The sequence below is a fragment of the Vitis riparia genome, chromosome 7 (assembly GCF_004353265.1).
Source record: "Vitis riparia cultivar Riparia Gloire de Montpellier isolate 1030 chromosome 7, EGFV_Vit.rip_1.0, whole genome shotgun sequence".
Lineage (NCBI taxonomy): Eukaryota > Viridiplantae > Streptophyta > Magnoliopsida > Vitales > Vitaceae > Vitis > Vitis riparia.
This window is the reverse complement of record NC_048437.1, coordinates 23,003,296-23,025,718: the sequence shown is the minus strand read 5'-3', so window position 1 is coordinate 23,025,718 and position 22,423 is coordinate 23,003,296. Positions and strand designations below refer to the sequence as shown.

Here is a 22,423-nt window from a genome sequence, read left to right as displayed (position 1 = left end):
TAATATGATATTTTTTTGTCAAAAATATAAAAATACAATGAGCATGAATGATATATGTTATAAATATTATTAAATTTACAAACCATTATTTACATACATATATAAACATCAAATACAATTATTTTTTTTTGTACATTTTCACACATAATACAAGCCAATTTAATTAATGTACACAGCACTTGCACTAACTATACAAGGTCTAGACCAGCTTGCTCATTATTTTCTTTGTTTGTCTTTTATACCACTGAGACATATATCTAGAAAATGGGTCCACTTGAATATTTAACTCCAATCCAATTAAATTCTTCCACACACAACATTATCAATCAATTACAAATAAATGCATATTTATAAAATTTAGATTTACATTGAGACATATGAAACTATTATATTTAATTTTAAATAATTTATTTACAAATAAATAAGTGACAAGTGAAATTTAAAGACAATATCATTTAGTTAAAATAATAAATATAATTCACCTAATAATAAATGCCAGCTACTTAAAATAATCCTAAATCTTATTAATTCACTTAGGAGAGTTAATTATTAGCTGATAAAATTTACCAAATCTTCTTTATCTAAAAAATGATCAAATATATAAAAATTATTTTACTAATAAAAAAGATAATAAAATTTTAAAATATAAAAAAACTGTTTTCAAATGATATAAGAGTTTGTTTGGCCATATGATTTAAAAACAGTTATTTATTTTTAAAAATAAAAAATTATTTTTAAAATTTTATAATATTGTTTGTTTATTGTTATCTGAAAACAAGTTTTAGAAATAAAGCAAAATAAAAAACAATTTTTAGAAAATAAGTGAATTACTTTTACTGATTTTTAAAAACAAAAGGAGAACATGAACTTATTTAACCATATTTTTTAAAACTTGTTTTTAAGCTAAAAAAATAAAAGATAATTTTTAAAAACAAGTTTAAGAAAATATTATCAAACAATCTTCCATTTTTACGATATATGTTTATCAAAAAATAACTTCAAATATATATTTTATATCATATTATATTTTCTAGATTTCTTTTAATTTTTTGTACAACATAGAATTTTTATTATTTTTTTATGTGTTCATGTTCCTAGATAGAAGTGTTGATTGTGGAAATTCAAATATTAAAGAGGAATCAGAGAGGGTGAGAAAGGTTAAAACATTTATATCTTTTAGAAAAAAGTTCAAATGATGAAAAACGATAAAAAAAATATGAGGGAAAATGCAAGAAAAAGAAAATAAAAAGAAAAAGTTAAAAGAACAAAAAATAAATAAATAAATAAATAAAGATTAAAAGTTAATAAATTATTTTTATTTATTACTTTAAACTCATTTTATTTATTTTTACTCATCGATATAAAAATTAAATAATTTAAACCTACATAAAATTTTAGTTATATTTTATTTTTTTTATAAGATAACCAAACATGAAAAAAAAAACATTTTCCTTTGTATTTTTTCTTTCCTTAGTGTTTTCTGGAACCAAACACAACCTAAAAAAGCTTGGTCCATACACAAGATCCTGTACAACAACAACCTGCAATACTAGCCAAAAGTGTGATAAAAGGATTTCTGAAAGCCCAGTCAATTAAGAAGGATGATAGGCTGTACCAGAAAATACAGTCCAGCAAAATTGGTTTCATAGGTGAAACTCTTCACTGAGGCAAAAAGGATTCCAATGTCAAAATAGCATTACTTAAAAGTCCTATGTTCCATTCATCCCAAACTTAATGCAGACCTAGACCCTGCACCACAGATTAATAATCGTTAGTAGCAGTGGCGCACTGACTCTCAAGAAGAAAAATTTCATGCTAAACAAGAGTATTGGCATATTATTGAACAAACCAAGGAAAATTTGACATAGCTCCTGTTTAAAAATACCGATTAGGATGGTTGAAGTGGAAAATAACTTTTTGTTATTAGGTAAATATACTGTTTCATGGTCTTTCATCAAGTTCAATGCTTCCAAGAGATACCTCGAAATATCTTTCGAGCAATCAGTCACCATATTCTTGTAACAAGGATACGCAAACTTAGGCCTTGTTTGCTTGTTAAAATAAAACCCAAGTCATTTTTGAAAATTTAGGGTCATTTTTAACTTACAAATAAATCAAACCACCTCATTTTTATGCAATTTGAATGACAAATTAGCAACATTCTCATTATCACAAAACTGAATATGAGTGAAATAAGTTTTGTTTTTGTCCATTTTCTTTCTTATTTTTGAGCAAATTTGGATCTAAAATTTTCTTGCCAATTCCTGTTTAAAAAAGAAACCTGCAACATAAAACTCATGATTTGGAAAAGAAATTAATCTAAATTAAATCCACAATGTTCCCAAAACTGAAAGCAAAATTCAACCACATGCAGCCTATTTTTGCTTCGCAACTCATTATATTCTCAAGAAAACTATAGTTCATAAACATATTTAAAGCTAACACTTAATTGTATTCAGACATTAACAAAAATAAAAAGTTAATAAAAACAAACAACTTAAGTGTCATTTGGGTATACTTCTTGTTTTCTGTTTTTAATGACTCGTATATAAAATGCAAGAACTTTTTGAGACTTACCTTAAAAATATCATAGCTTTTAAAATCTATTTAAAAAATTTTACCACCTCAAATTTTAATTTTAATTTTTAAGGACACAAGGTAAGTCCATACCTTTTATACAATAACTACTACATTTTATATATAAGATACTATTACAAGAACTCTTAAACGCATAAATTTTAACGACATAACGTAAGTGGTATTCAAATAATCTGTTTTCAAAAGCAATAAATAGTAGTAACTTTTATGCAAAATACAAGAACTCTTTAGAGGTATAAATTGAAAATGTAATGGTTTTTAAAAAACTGATTAAAAATATTTTACTACCTCAAATTTTGAAGTTTTTGAAAGTAATTTTTAGAGACATAAGATAAGTCTATACTTTTGGGGATCCTGTGCTCCTCTTAGAACACGTTTTTTTTGCTTGGAAAGCTGTTTGGGGGAAGATCTTAACTGTAGATACGTTAATAAAGAGGGGGTAGTCCATGATCATCAATGTAGCTTTTGTAAAGATAGTGAAGAATGAGTTGATCACATTCTAATTCATTGTGACAAGATGAGAGCTTTGGACCTTGTTGTTAGCAGTCTTTGGTTTGGTTTGGGTGTTTCCGGCTTCAATGAGAAATCATCTCCTACAACGGAAATGTAAAGGGCTAAAAAAGAAGAAAAGAACAGTTTGGCGTTTGTCTCCAATTTGCCTATTTTGATGGTATTTGGAAAGAGCACAATCTAAGGATTTTTAAAGATGAAGAATTGTCAAATCAAAGATTGAAGGACGTTTTCATTCAATCACTTTTAGAGTGGTCCCAAGATCCTTTGGAATTGGAGACCCCTCTCTTTTGAACTTCTTAGATGCTCTTTATTGTGGCTAGCTTTGCACTATTTTTTTGGATATCTCTATCTTAATTGGTGCTTGTTTTGGTTTATTCTGTGCATATTGTCTGTATACGTTGGGTGTGCTCCCTTTTTTGGCGTCTCTTAATACATGCTCTTTGTCATTTATAAAAAATATATATATAGTTTATACTTTTTATATAAGAATTTCTATTTTTTATATAGAAGATTTTATTATTAAAAACAAAAAACAGGAAGTGTACCCAAACAAAGCCTTAATATTCAAAAGTATCAGACATCAATAAACTCCATTCAGATTCAAGTCAAACACAGGTCTATTTGGATTTTAGACAAAAAAAACCAAATACCATCTTAGATTCTGGTAATTGAAGAGTAGATACACTTACTTGTGCGCTTCATATTACGGCAGAACTTGCTACCACAACAGCATCTGAATGTCTTAACTGGATGATCCTGGTCATCAAAGTCAATGCCATAATCCTGCAGATACATTAACTTGAGCTGCTTACAAATATAGACTCCCACAAACTCATTTTATAAATGGATTAATTAACTCAACATACTTTTTCTTTTTAATATCAGCAAACATACAAAAATAATAAGCTTTGGTAGAGATCTGTTGGTTGCATGTATACAATAAAGGGAAAGGAATCTGATGAATAAATGTTACTCATTTAATTAGATTGGTGGATGTGAATTGTTGATTGGATAAATTTTCTGCATTTAGACACGAAAGACATAGATAGGGTACGTTTTTTTTCTACTTCTTTATATTTCAGAGATGTTTAACTTTTAAGAGTAGACAGTAAGAATATGACAATCAGACATATTTGCCAACAATTATTCAGAATTTTTCCTTAAAATAAAAAACAAAGATCAAAATTGCATCCTCGCATACAGGACACAATAAACAGTACAAATCGAAAGGTATGTCAAAATGAAGTTGCGCATATTTATGCAAAACCAGGAGTAAATAAAGATAACACTATCATAACAGAAATCTATTCCAGCAGCTAGGATTCCACATGCAGTGTGTTCATAAGGAGAAAGAAGATGGCAGCCTTTTGGGTGCAGCTTTTTAACTGTCTGAAAGCATGTTTGATTATGCATCAAAGCATTTTTTTTTAAAGCAGATTTTAAGCTATAAGGGATCTTTTCAGCAACACTATATTGAGATGTCTTTGCAGAAGAGGATGCAAAAAGAGGAATTCAAACTGTTTTCAAAGAACAAAAGAAAAAACTTTGGTTAGAAAACTCTTCTCCACAAAACTCTCATCAAAGGACCACTTTCCTAAAAGCTACAGTAGCACCAAACAGGCTCAAACTAATAAATGTTAGTGACAGTCAGAAAAGATGAACTGCATGCTTACAATGAGACAGGATTTTTATAGTCAATCTTGAGAAAGAATTTTGGGGACAATAGATAGTTCAACAGAAGAGCATAGAAGCATCCCAAGGCAAGAAAAGGTCCTTCCTAAGGCAATATCAATGGAAGGCAAGAGTAAGAAACAAAACATCTCTATTAATTTGTAAAAGAAGATGGCAGAGTTAAAATGAAAAAAATAATCAGCTACGAAAAGGAGATTGCTTTTGGAAGGCTTCAAGTACAGGAGAAAGGGACTTCTGTTTTGAAGTTTGGAGAAATGGAGGGATGAGATGCAACTTCAAATCTGACAACAGTGATAGGGACAGTTGGTGTGCGGTACATACACCACTAGGGTTGGGCCACCATTGAGAGGAGCCTAGCTGTCTTTTCAAGAGAAGTTCCTTTGGTACATTCTTTTGTGATCAATTTTTTTGTACAAATCTCCTCGTATAGCAGAGGTTTTTAGTGATTTAGATTGGGTTTGTATAGTTGTGGGAGGATTCCTCATCCCTCTCATGAAATCTTTATACATTTATACAATTTTTTTTTGATAGATAAAAAAGATGTATAATAAATAAAAAAGGGTATACACAATGTATACAAAGCAGCCACAATACCCAAAAGGAAGTGTGAAAACACAAAAACCAGCAAACGTGCCCTACATAGAGCCTAACCAATCCACAAATCCTAACATCAACATAGAGCCACCCCCAATATACAATTTAACCCAATCCCAAAAAAGATTCAAGAAAGAATTTTTAATTGTTTAATCTATAATTTCACAATTTTTAAAGACTCCCCTATTTCTCTCCCTACATATGGTTTAGAACACACATAACAGAACAACCTTCCAAGCCTTTTTTCTTTTCTTCCCACCAGAGAGCCACCCCAGCTTAAGAGAAATCCCCTAATTGAAGAGTGCATCACCCACTATACATCGAATAAAGCAAAAACCAACTGCCACACAATGCGTGCTTTTATGCAATGAAGGAGAATATCATCACTTGTTTCCCCATCTTCTTTGCACATGTAACATCTATTAGGAATCCTCTAACCCCTCCTTTTAAGTTGATTTAGAGTCAAAATCCCAATCCATGTAGCTTCCCAAGCAAAAAAAAAAACTCTCTCATTGGGGCCTAAGAATTCCAAACTATATCATGAGGGAAGGCTCCACTCACCTACAATCCAAAGAGGGGTAAAAAGACTTAACAAAGAAGGTGTCATTCCTTGATCCCGACCACACCATAGCATCCTCAAAGTCCACCCTAATGGAGTATTCATACAATCTCCTAAAAAATACATCCACCTCCTCAAGCTCTCAATTATGTAACTGTCTAACAAACCTAGGGACAATGCTACAACAACCCAAATGTTAGCCACCCAAGCATCTTTTGAGGATGCTATAGAATAAAGCATTGGAAACAAATCCCTTAGCCCAGTGTCCCCACACCACTTATCTATCTAGAACTTCACCCCATTGTCAGCTCCAACTCTGAACCTTGTTCTATCATTGAGCGCCTTTCATCCACCTCTGATTGTCTTTCACACACCAACACCATACCCCTCTCTCACCTCTTTAGTACACCACCCTCCTTCTTGCTCATACTTTCCTACAATAACCCGTTTCCAAAGGAGGTTCCTTTCACTCACAAATCTCCAAGACTATTTTCCTAACAACGCCTTTTTAGAATGGATAATTTTTTTATGCCCAAACCTCCTTTTAGTTTTTCCATGTAGCAAACAGATCAATTCACCAAATGAGGTTTGTGAGTCAAAGACTCCCCTTCCCATAGAAAATCCTGCTGCATCTTTTCCAATCTCACAGCTATCCTCCTCGAGATGGCAAAGATAGATATGAAATAGATAGGTAAGTTAGACAACGTGCTCTTTATCCGAGTCTCCCTCCCCCTTTCCCTTTGAGAGATATTATCTCTTCCACAAGGCAAGCCTTTTTTGAAAGCGTTCTTCCACTCCTTCTCAAACCCTATAGGACTTGTAAGGGGCTTCCAAGCGTAGGCCTAAATAAGTGGTAGGAAAAGCACCCACCTTGCAACCTAAAATCCCTGCAAGCTCCTCCAAGTTAGAAACATCTCTAACAGGTATCAACTCACTTTCCTCCATATTGATCTTTAGTCCTGATAAGGCTTTCAACAACATGAAGATCCAATTCAAGTACTCTAAGTTCTTTTTGCTAGCATCACAAAGAATGAGTGTGTTATCTGCAAATAACAAATGAGAGACCTCCACACCCAAACCATTTCTACCCTTTACCAAGAAGCCATCAGTAAAACCCCCTTCTTTTGCCATTAGCAAAATGTGAGAGAGAGTTTCCACTGCTAGAATGAATAGATAGGGGAACAAACGGTCTCTTTGTCTCAACCCCTTGGAGCTTTGGAAGAAACCTAAAGGGGATCCATTGATCAAAACCAAGAAACAAGTTATAGAGATACACCATTTAATTCTATTGGATCCAAACCCCATTTTCTCCAATAGAGCAAGAACAAAACTCCAATCAACATGGTCATAAGCCTTTTCAATGTCTAGCTTGCAGATGATTCCTTTCAACTTGTCGTTAATTCTAGCATTAATGGTGTCATTTGCTATCAACACATCATCTAAGATTTGTCTCCCTGCCACAAAAGCATGCTGAAAATTCGAGACTAAGTTGCCCACCACCACCTTTTTAAGTCTATTAGCAAGGACCTTAGCTAGAAGCTTGTATAACCCTCTTACCAAGCTAATTGGTCTAAAGTCCTTTAGATCTTCAATGCAACCCCACCCCAAAAAAAACTTTGTTTGGTATCAAAACTAGGAAAGTGATATTTAAACTCCTCTGGAAAGACCCTAGATCATAGAATTCCTTGAAGAACCTCATAACCTCACTTTATGAAAAGCCCCAACAGCATTGCCAAAGAGCCACAGTGAAGCCATCCAAACTGAGGGCTTTATCCCCACTAAAGCTGGACAAGGCAGCTAGGACATCCTCCTTAGAGAATGGGATCTCTAGTGCTTTTGATTCAACGCTAGACAAGAAGTCAAGGTTCAGCCCACAGATGCTTGGCCTCCAATCCCCCTAGTCAGCAAAAATCCTGCTAAAGGCATTTGCTACACCCACTTTAATGTTGATCTCATCAACTAGCAGTTCCCCATCCACTCTTAACTTGGCCACAAAATTTCTTCTTCTTCTAGCATTGGCCATTTTTTTTTTTTTGATAGATGAACAATCAAATATAATAGAAAAGGCTAAGAAGCCGCATGTATACAGGGGGTATACTGAACAGCCCCAAACAAGGCTGGAGAAACAAAAAAAAAAAAGGGGAAAAACCTCACCCACCCTCAAGTGGTCCTAAGCCACTCCAAAAAGCCTAATAGAGAGTAGGTTTCCTCACCAATGAAAAACTGTGTTCTTATCCCCCTCTCTTAGCCATAGTTTTCTTGATTTTTGTCTCCAAGAGATTTCTTCCATTGCTGCCCATTGTTTGAAATCTTCCACCACCCCCCTCTTAACCTCCCTTTCATCCTTTGTAAGAGGCCTTTCCCTCTCCTGAGAGTCCCAATATCCCAATTATGCCAAGGTTGCTAGCTTCTTAGTAGAAACGTTCCCGAAGACCTCCCTATTCCAAGCCTTAAGATCCTGCTTCAAGGCTTTTAGCTTGACCGCCAAAATATGGCTCAATTAGCCTTGAACACTTCCCACCTGCTTTTCACCAGTTCTGTGAAACCTTCAGCCATATGTTTTCAAATATGAAAGGTGATTTTCCTTTCATAATCCCTCCACCATCAAGAAGGATTGGTGCATGATCAGAGACAAGTTTTGGAAGGATGCTTTGGAGCAAACCATTGAACTAGTTCTCCTAATCTTCATAAACAAGGAAACAGCCTACCATAGAAGCTAGTCTATTATTTAAACCGCCACACCAAGTGAAAGAACCTCCAGTTAAAGGAAGATCAATTAATTCTAGGTCCTCGACTATCTCCAAGAAGCGCCTCATAGAAGCCAAACTCCTTTGACAATTCCTTCTCTCCTCTGGGAACCTCACAACATTAAAGCCCCCTCCCACATACCAAGTATCTTTCCAAAGACCTCTAATATCACTCAATTCATTCTAGAAATTTTCCCTCTCCTTAGTCAAAACAAGGCCATAAACCCCTATAAACATCCAAACAAAATTATCCTCACAATTTTTGAACCAGCAGGAGATTGAGAAAGCACCCTTCTCCATCTCAATAAGGTCCAGCACCTGGTTGCCCCAAAACACCAAAATACCCCTTGATTGACCTCTAGCTTCCATTGCCCCCTATTCCAAGCATCTCCCCACGACCAAGCTCCTCACCAAAGGGTCCGACATTTGCTACACCTTTATTTCTTGAAGACAAACACGGTCAACCAAGTGTGAGTGAATCATTGACTTGATGACTCTGCACTTCTCCCCCTCATTGATCCCTCTTACATTCCAGGAAAGAATGTGTAGCTTCAATGACAAACTCGTGCTGATTCCCAACTGTTCTTTCCTCCCCTTCTGCCGGGAACTGAGTCTTTCTTATAGTTAACAAAGCATTCTTATAGTTTAGCCGCTTTCTTTTGTATGGATACTTTATTTCACAAGTTGCCTATATATGGCCCTGTTATGATGTTGAAAGAAAGAAAGAATTCAACATTACACTAATAAAATTGGTAAGTATGAGTGCATGGATATGTGAGTGGCTGGCTGTGTATCGACATCAGTTTGGGTTAACCTGTGTTATTGTTGTAGTTGCAACAAAATGTTTCTATCATGGTTTCTAAACTTACAACATCAACTGAGTTTTCACTTCATTCATGATGTGTTTAGTGTTTTATTGTTTTAGCGTCTTACTAGTAGATTTAATATCTGTACACCCAGATTCAAGATGGATAAAACATACCATCAAAACTATGATAAACCATATTTTTCAAATGAGTAGTAATAAAACAGGTTAAACTACTTACCCAAGTCAGCTCTTCCAAAGCATTTACCTTTCTTGTTGTGAAAAGTGCAAGCTGCGAGATGGAAAACAAAGAACTCCATAAAATTCGCTACTGTAAAAGTTGTTTTAACTACTAGCAAAAAGGAGGCAGTAAAAAGAATATAAATTTTCTAATATTCCATACATGATAGTAGTGATGATCTGGGGATTCCACTTCAACTGGTATCTCAACTAAGTTTGCATCTAAACACCTAAAAGCATAAAATATGAACTTATAAGATACTGAAACAAAATGCACTTGGATAAAGAGAAAGAAATGACAAAAATATTGAAAACAACAGGAACAATTAAATTAATAATATATAGAAGTCAATTGAGAAAGAATGGCAAAGATGCCATAGTTATCTAAACCCTCTGACCAAGGAAGCAAGACCATGAGAAATCAATAGAAACAATTAAACTAATAACATATAAAAGGACAATTGATCCTTCAACACAATATGCTTATGTCACAAACCTGACAAAGATTACCTGCGCAGAAATAATCATTGTTGTTTTCCCTAACAAGAATAGGAACTTCATTGGCAAAGAAGACAGAAAAATACAAGACAGCGAGATTGGTTTGACTTTTGCTGGAGAATGGGCAGAGTGACGATTTGGCATGCTGAAGAGCTTAGGCCTTTCAAGGTGAGTTTGCCAAACCTCTATAGGTCTGGGCAGAGAGGGAATCATTTGTGTAGGATTACAGCTCTCCAACAGAGCATGGAGACAATCAACCTGAGGAGATAAGGATGGGGGAGATTGGCATGTTGAAGTCCTTTGTGTAAGTTACCCATGAGCATAGATCCACTTGGTAAGGAAATGATAGAGTAAGGCTGAAGACTCCAAAAAAGGCTTTCAGTAAAAATACTACTTCGAGGTGGTGTTTTCAGGAGATAAACACATTCCTAGTGTTAGAGACATGGTGATCTTCAGCCCTCCAAAAGTAACCATTTTTATTTTTTTATTTTTTTGACAGCAGTATGGCAGAAAAAATCGATTATTGATCATTTGAAAGGCAGGGAGTGGACTATGACTAATCACTATTTACAGGCGCTAATTGAGTGACTCAACTGCCTTTTCATTTGCTTCCTAGTGGTCCAGGATAAGTAGGCTCTTTTTGTGTTAATTGGAATTACCCAGAAACTTCTGAAAATAATGAGACAGGTGCTTTAAAGATGGAATGACAAGTCCATTAGAAGGAATGACAAGTCCATTAGAAGAAATGACAAGTCCTTTCATTTCATATATGCATTTTCCCAGGTAAAATTTCCTATTTTCTCTGGTTCCATTCCATGGTTTGTTATACCCCTAAAGCCCCCCACACCACCTTACAACACCAAACCCAGGGCTCTGAACCTCTTCCAACAGCAACATCCCAGCCATCCCAACTCATCTTCCAATACCAACGTCCACCCACAACCTCCCAGCCACACCAAGACACACACAACACAATAACCCCTCTTTTGTAGTAGGCAAGACCAACTCTATGTTTCCTTCCCTATTAATCCACTGTATATAGGGTCCACTGCATGATATACAAATCAAGAATCCACTATATAACGGGTCCACCACACACACACTAACCCATCCTAACCTCTATTTCAGCAAGCATGTCAAACTCTATGTTACTTCCCGATCAATCCACTGTATAAGTGGTTCCTAACATGACATACAGAACCACAATCCCTCTGCAACTATGATGGAAGAGACCAGGTTTGGGCTTATCATTAGACATTCAAACCACATCATGCATCCAGAATAATGTTCCAAATCCTCTAAACGTACATTCCTCAAGACATCCAGCAAGGGTTAAAAATTCAGCTCTAACAGAATCAACCTTAACCACTAATCTATTTTTTTCTATATTTTAAATCAGAAACAAACATATTCATTGATATGAATTTAAAAGTACAAATGAAGGATGAAGAATCCTTCCAAAGTAGACAAGATCTGACCAAAAGAAGAGATAGAGAAAACTTCTCCAAAAGAATAAGGATGAGTATATATCTTGAAATTCCTCAAGGGGGTAAAAAAATCCCCTACAAAATAAGCCTGATACAATGCTTCTCTCTTTGCTAAAAGATCAACAACATTATTCACCGAACAAGAAGACCAAGAGAAAGAACAGTCTAAAATGCATGCAACATCTAGAATATGGTGGAACAATTCATTGCACCTCCAAGGCCCTCTTTCTGATCTAGCCACCCTCAACCACTAATCTGGAAAACACAAGTTTTCCTTTATGGTCCTATATTAAAAGCAACCATTTTTTTCACTTTGCCCTCGATTCATCAAAAGTACTCGGAACAATAGGAGCTTGATCCCCAAGTGAAAAAGAGAAATGTGTGAACTCCTTAATAGAGGAAGGTCTATATGAAAGCAACCATTTTTTTCACTTTGCCCTAGATTCATCAAAAGTACTCAGAACAATAGGAGCTTGATCTCCAAGTGAAAATGAGAAATGTGTGAACTCCTTAATAGAGAAAATCATCCTAAAATACGTACTAGAAGAATGGGCCTTGTATTTCCTTGATCTTATTCAATATATAAAAAATTCTATGCTCTTAAAAGCAATGGTCCAAGAAAGACAATGAATTTTCTGCAGGTTTGAGCTCCCAAAATAACATGGCCTTTAGTTCCAAAGGCCAGTGAAAAGAACAAGGATCAATAAGAGAATAATTGAATAATAGAACACTTTCCTCAAGGACCAAGACCATCTCTTTAGTGTTTGCCAAATGAAACCTTCAGCAATAAAACCAAAAATATGATTGACATATGCAATACCAGTTAAATAAAAAAAATAAACAATGATAAAGAAATATAGCAACATTCATTCAGGCAAGTGTTTGTGTGTTTCTAAAAGAATTACCTGTGATTGATAAACCTTGCAACGTTTCCATAAAATGTTGCATCTAGACAGAGAGCTTCTTCATCCTTCAAGATTCCTCTCAAAGCCCAATCAGCATCTAAGAGCACTGGGTATGTTTTTTTGCCTCTGCTGGTACTTTGCATGTTTCGTTCATACAGCTCCACTGTAGTCAATATTTCCCCAACATACTCACACACAAAAGAACCTTTTGGTAAATCCTCTAGGGTCCGAAGACCCCACCCTTTTCCATCAGGAGTCAAAAACACCTAAAACATAGAAAATCCTAGGTCAATTAATCATAGAAAATGTATGTAACTAACAGGAGGGTGTTGAATAGGCAGTCTTCCCAAAATATGTACAACATATGAGTATCTGAGCATAAAATTTGAATAGCAGTCAAGAAAAATTTTCATAAAATATGGAACATATCACATAGTTGAAAATAATTTAGTCCCAATACCAATTAACAGCAATATTACAATATCCCAGGATCAATTTCTCACCTGAAAATTGCAAGTTATGCCTCTCTGCACCAGACGATTTCTGCACTGTTTGGAGCAGCCACATTTGCTCCAACACTCTTTGATGAATTTCCTCACAATGTGACCCTTGCACGGTTCTAAAATATCTTCAGCCTTGGATCTTTCAAGAGGGCATTCTTGACAAAAAGCAAGCTGGTGCTGTTGAGGGTCACGACTCCTTGAAATGCACTCTTCTAAAAAGTCTTCCTTAACTAGTCCTTCTAATGTATATGCAAAATCACCCCCACTTTCACATGCACAGGCACAAGGTGTTGAAGAAGATAGACAATCACCAAAACAAGTTGAACAACAATTTTCAATCCCAATCCGAGCAAGAGACAAATTCATGTAGGCATTTTGAAAAACTAGGTTTTGGGATATGTAGTGAAAGGGTGTTGGGAACTCACTGTTGGTTTCATTAACCAATGGAATTCTGACCTTTTCTTCTCCTTTTGTTATGTCATCAACATCATGGATGAACCTTATATCATCAGGAGTTAATTGACGCTGTTGAACCAACACCAGACTAAGTGAATTTGCATTATTGGGACCATTTGTTTCCTTTTCCTGGCCATTTTCTCCACAACTGTTCTCAGTAATTTTGCTATCGAGCTGTATGTGATCACCCAGGCCATTCAAAGATGTTGAAAGTAATCTTGGAATCTGAGGCACAGCCACCTCAGTTGAGCATTGAATCTTGAATGATCCATTCGTTATACAAGATGACATGCTAAAATTTTCCTCATCCCCACAGGAACCTACAGCATCTGGTGCAGTAGATTTTCCCAACAAATCACCAGTTGGTGTCGTATTTATTGATCCTTCATGTGATTCTTCAGTGTGAGTTCCTAGTTCCAAAAAGCAGTCGCACATATCTCTCATCAGTTTCGTCACAGAAAAATTTGGATCAATAATTTTATACGATCTTAGGCATTTATCTTCTACCAACTTTAAAAGTGTATCAAGACTTGGCATACGGAAATCAGGTTTTCCATGAGCAGAGTTGCAACTCAGAGAAATCTTCACCTCTCCCAAGGGAGAGGAAGCAATCTCTAGATTTGAGATGTTTGCAAGCTCACGATTGGTCCCTGCTCCGCTTGATGAAGCTGGACCACCATTAACTTCATCTTCTCCATCTACACGACTGTTTACAGGGGGTTGTGGGCCATCTAGTTTTCCAGTAGAATTATTTTCAGGAAAATTTCTTTTATGTAATGGATCTGTAAAAGTCAATAAAACAAAGAAAAGCATCAAAAAGGCATGAATTGCAGTATAATATATAACAAGGTAAATGCAAGACCATTATGTCTCTGATTTGGATGATTAACACAGTCACATGAATTTTGGTATATCCTGCCCTAGAATTGCTTTTTCTTTTTCATTCTTAACTTCACTTTGCTCTTCACAAGTAGGTAACGAAGAGATAGGGAGCAAGGAATTACTGTCCGAAAAATTCTATGAACGTTCTACACACTTGGAGTTTTATTCTAACTTCTTTTCCTTTTTCAGATCCTTTCTTTCTAATTTCTTTTTCCTTTTCTATTTACAATGTCAAAACCCTATACTTTTACCATTAAAAACCATGCACAAAATAGTCAGAAATTACTACCTGGTCCCAATGGTTCAAAATTTTGTCATTGTGGATACATGATTGGTAGGCTGATTATGAAAACGTACAAATACATTAATAAGTTTCAACAGACATCTAAAATGTCAATTTAGAAATCATTAAATTAGGTTTTAACACAATGGTAACCTAAGAACAACAAACTCAGTTAAGCAAGAGACAATAGCAAGTTACCTGGATGGATCACAGCAATAGGAACCTCAAGCTGCAGTATGTCATCAGTATATGGCTCATCTTTAGGCTTCATTAAGGCAGGAGTATCATGCACCTTCCGTTTTGGTGAAAGAATAATGCCAGGCTCAGCATTCAGGTGGAATGATCTGACAGGAATTGATCTTTTCTCTTTTGCAGCAATTTGGGGTGACAGGGGCTCTTTTCCCTTGTCTCTGAGGCGTTGCTGAGTATGAAGAAGATCAGATTCAGCCCTCTTTGTAGCAGATGGTGGAGATAAATCAGATCTTCCCTGCACTGCCAAGGGTTGGGGCAAAGCAGGTTGCTTTCCTTTGTTTACAAGATGTGCCTGTGGTGATGAAACAGGCTGCAGTTCAGGTCTTATGTTTCCAACACTGGGCTCAGGTGTCTCTGCTATACCCTGTGGTTGCCGTTCAGCAAGAGTTTGAGGTTGTTCAGCATCCTCCAATTTAGGCCTTTTCATTACAGCTCCACCTAGTGTCTGGCTGGAATTTGCGAGAGAAGGTGAAACCTGAATTTCTTGGTTTCTTAAGCGCAACCTTTTTAAGGGACGAGCAGGCTCATCATGCAACCGAGTCTCTCCCTCCAAAATGTTATCTTGCTAGTCAATGAAGTCAAAGAGCAAATTAGTTAGCAGCTATAAATGGAAGAGTGGGAATGCGATCTCAAAAACACACAAGTGATGCAAGAATGAGAAATGGGTGACATACATTAGCAATCTCAGATTGCTTCTTCTGTTCATCCACCTGATAAATGAAATCGACAAAATCAAAGAAAAAACAAAAAGGAAATAAAAAGAAAAGAATTGAAAAACAAAACAAACCACACTTTTAAGCAAAAAAAGGGCAAAATGGACCTTAGTTTCCTCATACTCAAATATAGCATCAGCAAGGGCTCTATAATTCTCTTCTTCAATTAGTTCCCAGTTTTTCTCATATAATCTTAATAGATTCTTCAGGACTGGTTTCACAGTTGCCTCAGCAATGCCCAGAGCCCTCATTGCACGATAGGCTGCCAAAACTCTTGGATTCCTTGCCATTTCAGATCACCAGCACTTTTTCCCCCACTAAGGGTCCCAATTGCCAAATGGACTTGCATTTTCAGATACGTGAAAAATAAGATGCACAATATCATCTATGTATTCCTTGAATAAACTTTTTTAAATCAGATGCATAAAGTTGTCAGATATTCTTTGAATATAAGAACAAGGCAAATAGAGGCGTGACAAAAGAAACCTCAGTTCTCAGCAGAGCCAAAAATCTTCAGGGAACAGAATTGCCAAATGCATCAACCCGAAGCACCACCCACCCGCCCACAAGAACCTGCAAATAGCAAAATTATGAAAGCAAATAGCAGGCAGTAATATTGTTAAAGTCTACAAAAGGAATCAACAATCTCAAATTTCTTTTATGAGAAATAATGGACTTACTGCATTATGAATCAAAAAGTAGTATGAAACATTCCTCAAAGAATATAGAAAGAGAAACACAAAAGAGCCTCTTCATGGTATCTTATAGAAGAGCCAATACTAGCCTTATTGAAAACCAAAGTGCTCATGCCCCTTCTATTATATTATATAATTATAAAAGCAACCTTTTGCCAACCAAAGATACAACTGAGGGAGACATGAAATCCCCCACAAAAACCTCTAAAATAACAGCAGCAGACTTGTCCGAATAATCTACTACATGGTGTTGGTCGACTGTAGAATCCACATATAAAAAGCACCCAACTCCATAAACAGATCTGAAATTCTGCACAATAAGGAAACCAATTTCCAAAAATCTCTCTCTCAGACACCTAGAATATCAAAATGTTTTGGCTCAATTTTTAGTATATAGTTGCTAAAATCTACAAATAGCTGCAATGATTTCCTTCTTTTTAGATGGACAAAAAAATGCCAAAAGAAGGAAATCATTGCAGCCATTGTGCCAATTTTTTTTTTTTTTTTGGCACAAAATATTGTGATTGACTCATTCCAAAAACCCTAATTTTGGAAAAGAATTAGCTGATATCTTGGATGCAATCCAAAATCTAGTAAACAAAAATCGTTTCTCCAAGAAATCAAGAACTAGGATGTTCTTACCTTCATCCAAGGTTGAAAGCTTCGAACTAGGATGTGAAAATGGGGATAGTTGTTCTTTAGCACTTCTTTAAGAATGTCATGATGAAAACAGGGAAAGTTAATCTCTTTGGTACATCTTCGAGATTGTCGTAATATTTTCTCTCCTAAAATAAGTCCCTCATTAAATTAGAAAAGTTAATCCTCTTAACACATCTTTGAGATTGTCTTGGAGTAAGGTCATAACCTAAAAGAAGTCCCTAAATTCATTTTCTTTTTAGAATCATACAGTAATGAATCACAAGTGACATGTTCTTATTGACAATCTATGATGACCAACACATGCCAGACCTTTAATATAAAATTTTAAACATATATATATTGTATAGCTAGCCCACATCATTATGTGTCTTCTTCTTTTCAGACAGGAACACATACAGCAGGCTATTGTCATATAACAGCCCACCAAAAAGAAACATATTCACAAATGATTCAAAATTATTACTTAAACATTGTGTAGATACATACGGGTGTAAAGACGTTGACTAAGCATATATCACTAATAAGATGCAACATCAATAAATCAGTCCACCAGAGGAGATATTAATAAGACCAAAACAACTGGTTTTTGCAGATCTAAAGCATATTAACAAAGATAACTCCTAAAAATTATCTTTTGCACATTCTACTCAAACAACTCAATCAAATTACACACTTTACAACATTGCACTCGTGCCTACCATAGTTGCATCAAGCAAGAGCTTAAGTTCACATAAAGGAGCCAGCTTAGATGAAACCCATCCATTTCTGCCACCAGATTTTCACCATCAGAGGATACTTAAAATCAGGTTTTCTAGGATTGGACAAAAGAATGGCAATGCATCTATTCATCCAATGACAGTTCAATACCCAGCCAAAAACTAGATTTCAAACAGCTCAGATGGTGCAGACTTGCTTTTTCACGTTTAAGGCTAGCCAAAGTAGTGCATATATAGGTTAAAATTGGAGACCATGGCCTCCTAGGCTATTGCCCTCCAAGGAGAGAATGATTAGCATCCAGCTTAATTGCCATGTTAACCTGAACCAAGATTACGGACAAAAATACTATTTCGAAACACAATTTCCTGACTTCAAGCCAAAAATTGCCACTTTCACATGACAGTTCATTTTTAACAGGACTAGTAAAACTGCCAAAAACGTTGAATGAGTCCACTGAAGAGAACATAGCCAAAAAAAGAAAAAATAAATAAAATAAAAAGACTTAATCATATGATTTACAGCCTTCTAATTTTACTCTTTTCCTCAAAAAGGACATTTCCCATCATATTACGGTAACTCGGTCAAATATATGCACTCCATGTATCATTCTCCAACAATTTCAGAAACTTCATAGAATATGAGCATAATCTTCACCAGCTTTTACAAGCTTTAACAGGCTTAGTAGTTTCTTATTTTTCTTTCCATTTTTCTTACTGTTATTAATTGTTAATCATACATGCTACCATATTATGAAGGATGCAACCTTGTTTCACTTAAAAGACCTACATACAGTTAATACAAATAATTACAAAGGAACACAATAGTAATCACATTACTACAATCACAAAAAGATCTCTGAAGAGGCAAGAGCTTTATTATACTCTAGCCAGCTCCCTGCCCATTACTGCACTTCTCTCTTGCTTACTGCAATTGATTCTTCTTCTGATTCAACTGTTCACCATGACCTTGCCATGTCAATATAAAAGTGTTGTGACTTCCAGCCTCTACCCCAATTCCTGAATCTCTTGGTGTTGAAGCTACTTGTGCACATAATTCATACCACTTTGTTATTTCCTTCTTTGAGTTTTACAAATATTCTATTTATGGCACAAGTAACTCACCAATCCCAATGTAGACCTGCATGGCATCAAACCGCTTCTTGTAACTGATTTTAAGGTGGATGCACCATCCAAATCGCCTCATTTATTGCTCCCATTCATTTCTTCACCTAAATAGTATTCTCCCTTCCTCAGTTACAACAGGTAGGACAGTGTGCTCATACATCCAAAATATTTGAAGAAACCACAAAATATGAAATTTAAATGAAAACAAAGAGAAAACTTCAAAATCTAATGAAAAATGATATAGATAATCAAGAAGAAACTAGGATGCAATTTACAACATATTTATGCCTTTGAACAATACAAGGATGGCTATTTTTATGAATGAAATGAAGGTAGATCAAAAAGCATAAAGAAAGGAAACTTTTGCAAATGAAGAAATGAAAACATGAATCGCTGCCAAACGAGTCCTAAGAAACTCATTTGGCTTGATGTTTGGTGCACGGAAGCTCCTTCAAAGGATTCTTTTTTGTCTCTCCTCTTTTGCTTCTAATAAAGAGGCTTGGGGGAGGATGATGATAGCCTAATTTGGAAGATTAGCAAAAGTGGGAAGTTCTCGGTGAAATTCCTCTACTCCTTCCCCTCTAAGCTAGTGTGGGGTTCTTGGGCCTTGGGAGGCAGTTTGGGAAAGGTTCCTAACCTTAGATCAACTTAAGAGAAGAGGATGGGTGTTAGCTAACCATTATTGCTTATGTATAAATTCAAAAGAATTCACCAATCACTTGCTAATCCATTGTGGAAGGGCAAGGGGCCTTTGGCATTTGTTATTTTCTCTTTCTGACTATTCTTGGGTCCTCCCTTTCTTTGTGAAAGATTTGCTAAAGGTTTGGCATGGAAGTATTGTTAGCAAAAATAGAAAAAAGATTTAGAGAACAGCCTCTCTTTGCTTGTTTTGGATTCTCCAACAAGAGAGGAATCCAAGATACTTCGATGGAATTCAATGCTTAGATCAAGCTTTATAAGGACTCTTTTATTTGTACCCTTTTCCATTGGACTCACCTAAGAGAGTCCGTGTTCCTTGTTAGATTTTATTAACTGACTGTGTTAGAGGGAGGATGTTTTGTATGCTCTTTTGTGGTGCTTATGTTTTTTTTTTTTTTGCTCCCTTTGTATACCGGGTGTGCTTGAATTGCACACCCTTCTTTTTATTCGGCACATTTAATATATTCTTGGTTGCCTAGCAAAAGAAGAAACTCAATCCAAAGTAAAAGCAAACAGCTTCTGCAGTAAAGAAATAAAGTCTAAAACTTGAAAGTGCAAAACAGGCACAGGCACAAACAAATACATTCGCCATGTGCACATAAACACAATCTTCTAAGAGAATTCAACCTTCAAAAAGACGGGCAGACAAGCCCCTGAGCTAGCAATTATCTTACCATAAAACTTCTTCTAAATTGATTCAAGCCATGAAATCCTGAAAATTGCCCCCAAATATTAAAATAAGAAAAACAGTTCAGATGGACGAGACTAAGAATGAAAATCTGGAAGGTGGAAAATCAAAGTAACCACGTTTTCAAATATGGACCTCTTTAAACGTGTCATACAATCATTGCTAACCTTTGAGTTCACCATTTTCTTCAACCAAACAACATTAAAAAAATATATCAAGGTTTTCTCATCTACTTTTTCTCAGTTTTCCAGAGACTAAAAGCCTCCAATTGACCTTCCCGGTGAAATTATAAATAAATAAATAACCATTACAAAAATCACAACAATAAAAAAAATTAAAAAAAAGAAAAAAAAAAGGGTTTCGTTTCCTTTTCCTCAGCTTTTCGACAATCAAACAACCACTAAGGTTATGTTTGGTGAACATAAGGAAAATGATTTTCTCATTGGGTGTACTATGAAAAATACCAAATAGAATCAAATATAATTAAAACAGGTTAAAAACTGCATTTTTAAATTATCTTATAAATAAATCGAATTTGAAATAGCAAATAAAAATAATTTTAAAATTTTACTACACTATTTATTTTCCTTTGTATTTTCTTCCCCGTGCGTTTTCATCAAACTTTCCGGGAGCCAAACATAGCCGAAGTCAAAAGCACTTTCCAAGAGGAACTCCAGTCGCCAAACAACACTAACGTACATGTAAATGAAACTCAAACACTTCCAACCGCATCAAAAACACTCGAAACAGAATTTTAAAATATATCTATTTTTTTTATAGGTTCTTTTTCGAAACAGAGTTGAAATATTGTTTCGCATAAACAAAAAAAATGGAAAAAATAAAAATGAAAGGTTTCAGAGTTTGGAAACACTTTCAATACGCTGCAAAAACCCTCAGTCGAGAAAGTGTTGCAATAAAACGACATTTTCATCCAAGAAATGCTTCAAAAAAACAAAAACAAAGCAAAAAGCAGAGAATCTGGGAGATTGTGAAACCAGGGTTACCAACATTTCGAAGAAATCCGGGTATTATAGCCTCCTCGGCCTTCCGAAACGTAAAAGGTAGGGCACGGACCGACAAGAATCGATCGCTCCAGAGAGAGAAAGAGCGAGTAAGGAAAGAACGATGAGAGTGGCGAGGCAATATATAGGTTGAAGAAATGGCTTCTCACACTGCCGATGCGCGTGTGCAGAGAGAGTGTGGAGTGGCACTTGTGATGAACGCGCCCACGCGCCAAAGGTGGTGGAAGCGCCAGTGGAGGGAGAGATTCCTAACTACTAACTCCTGAAGCTGCTATCTTGCGCAGGGCTGTTTAATGTTCCCCATTTTTTAAGGGAAGTAATGTACCGGCCCTACCGGGAACGTTTCGACTGCTTCCACGCTGGAATTTTGAGCAAAAAGCAATTCATTTATAGGAAAAAAAAAATGTCCACGAGTTCGACCTCTTACCATCATAATTTCTGAAGTACTACTTGTGGATTTGTTTTTTAGGTGACCGCGACTACTGATCGACTACTAACTGACATGGTTTTGTTATTTTTCTGGATAAAAAAAATTAAAATATTTTAATTTTTCGTTCGGTTAAAATTAATCCAAATCAACCATTTTAATTAAATTAAATTAATATTAATATATTATTTTTAATTTAATAAAAAAGTTAAATATTTTAACTTTTATATTTAAATAAATAAATAAACGCTATCTTAATCTTATTCTTAAATTTAAAATATTAATTGATTACTTAAAAGCACTTATTTGAGTATTATTTTGAGGGGGACGGGGATTGTGAATTAAAAACAAAAATTATTAAAAACGAATGAAATAAAAAGTTATTCCAAAATTACATTTTTACCCTTTTAATAAAATAATCTTTTGAAAGACGGAATATATATGCCATATTCAAATTTCTACTTTTTACTATCAAATGTATAAAACTAAGGTATGACGTGATCATTTTTATCACTTATTTATTTTTAAAAAAATAAATTTGAAGTCCCTTTAAAAATTATAACTTTTTTTTCTGATAAATTTTAAAATCATATTGTGAAATTATAATTTTAACACATATTAAAAAGAATCACAATTTCAACTTTAATATAAACTTGGAAATCAC

The 22,423-nt window shown here is 35.1% G+C and overlaps 1 protein-coding gene across 6 annotated transcripts; it reads right to left on the bottom strand.

The window, feature by feature from the left end:
• Positions 1–1,435: 1,435 nt before the first annotated feature.
• On the bottom strand, positions 1,436–21,534 carry LOC117918425 (probable inactive histone-lysine N-methyltransferase SUVR2). Of its 6 annotated transcripts, none has more exons than XM_034835079.1 (13): positions 21,315–21,534; positions 20,297–20,334; positions 18,921–19,027; positions 16,214–16,300; positions 15,835–16,069; positions 15,689–15,724; positions 14,961–15,579; positions 13,142–14,379; positions 12,639–12,904; positions 9,912–9,978; positions 9,750–9,800; positions 3,801–3,894; positions 1,436–1,749 (listed from the first exon to the last, which is right to left on the bottom strand). In XM_034835079.1, the coding sequence occupies exons 5-13, from the start codon at positions 16,015–16,017 to the stop codon at positions 1,721–1,723; spliced, it is 2,583 nt and encodes an 860-aa protein (XP_034690970.1). In that variant the 5' UTR covers positions 16,018–16,069; positions 16,214–16,300; positions 18,921–19,027; positions 20,297–20,334; positions 21,315–21,534; the 3' UTR covers positions 1,436–1,720. The 6 variants fall into 6 exon arrangements, with proteins under 6 accessions (XP_034690970.1, XP_034690969.1, XP_034690967.1 ...); XM_034835078.1 differs by having other exon boundaries at positions 18,921–19,043; positions 21,319–21,534; XM_034835076.1 differs by having other exon boundaries at positions 21,319–21,534.
• Positions 21,535–22,423: the final 889 nt, after the last annotated feature.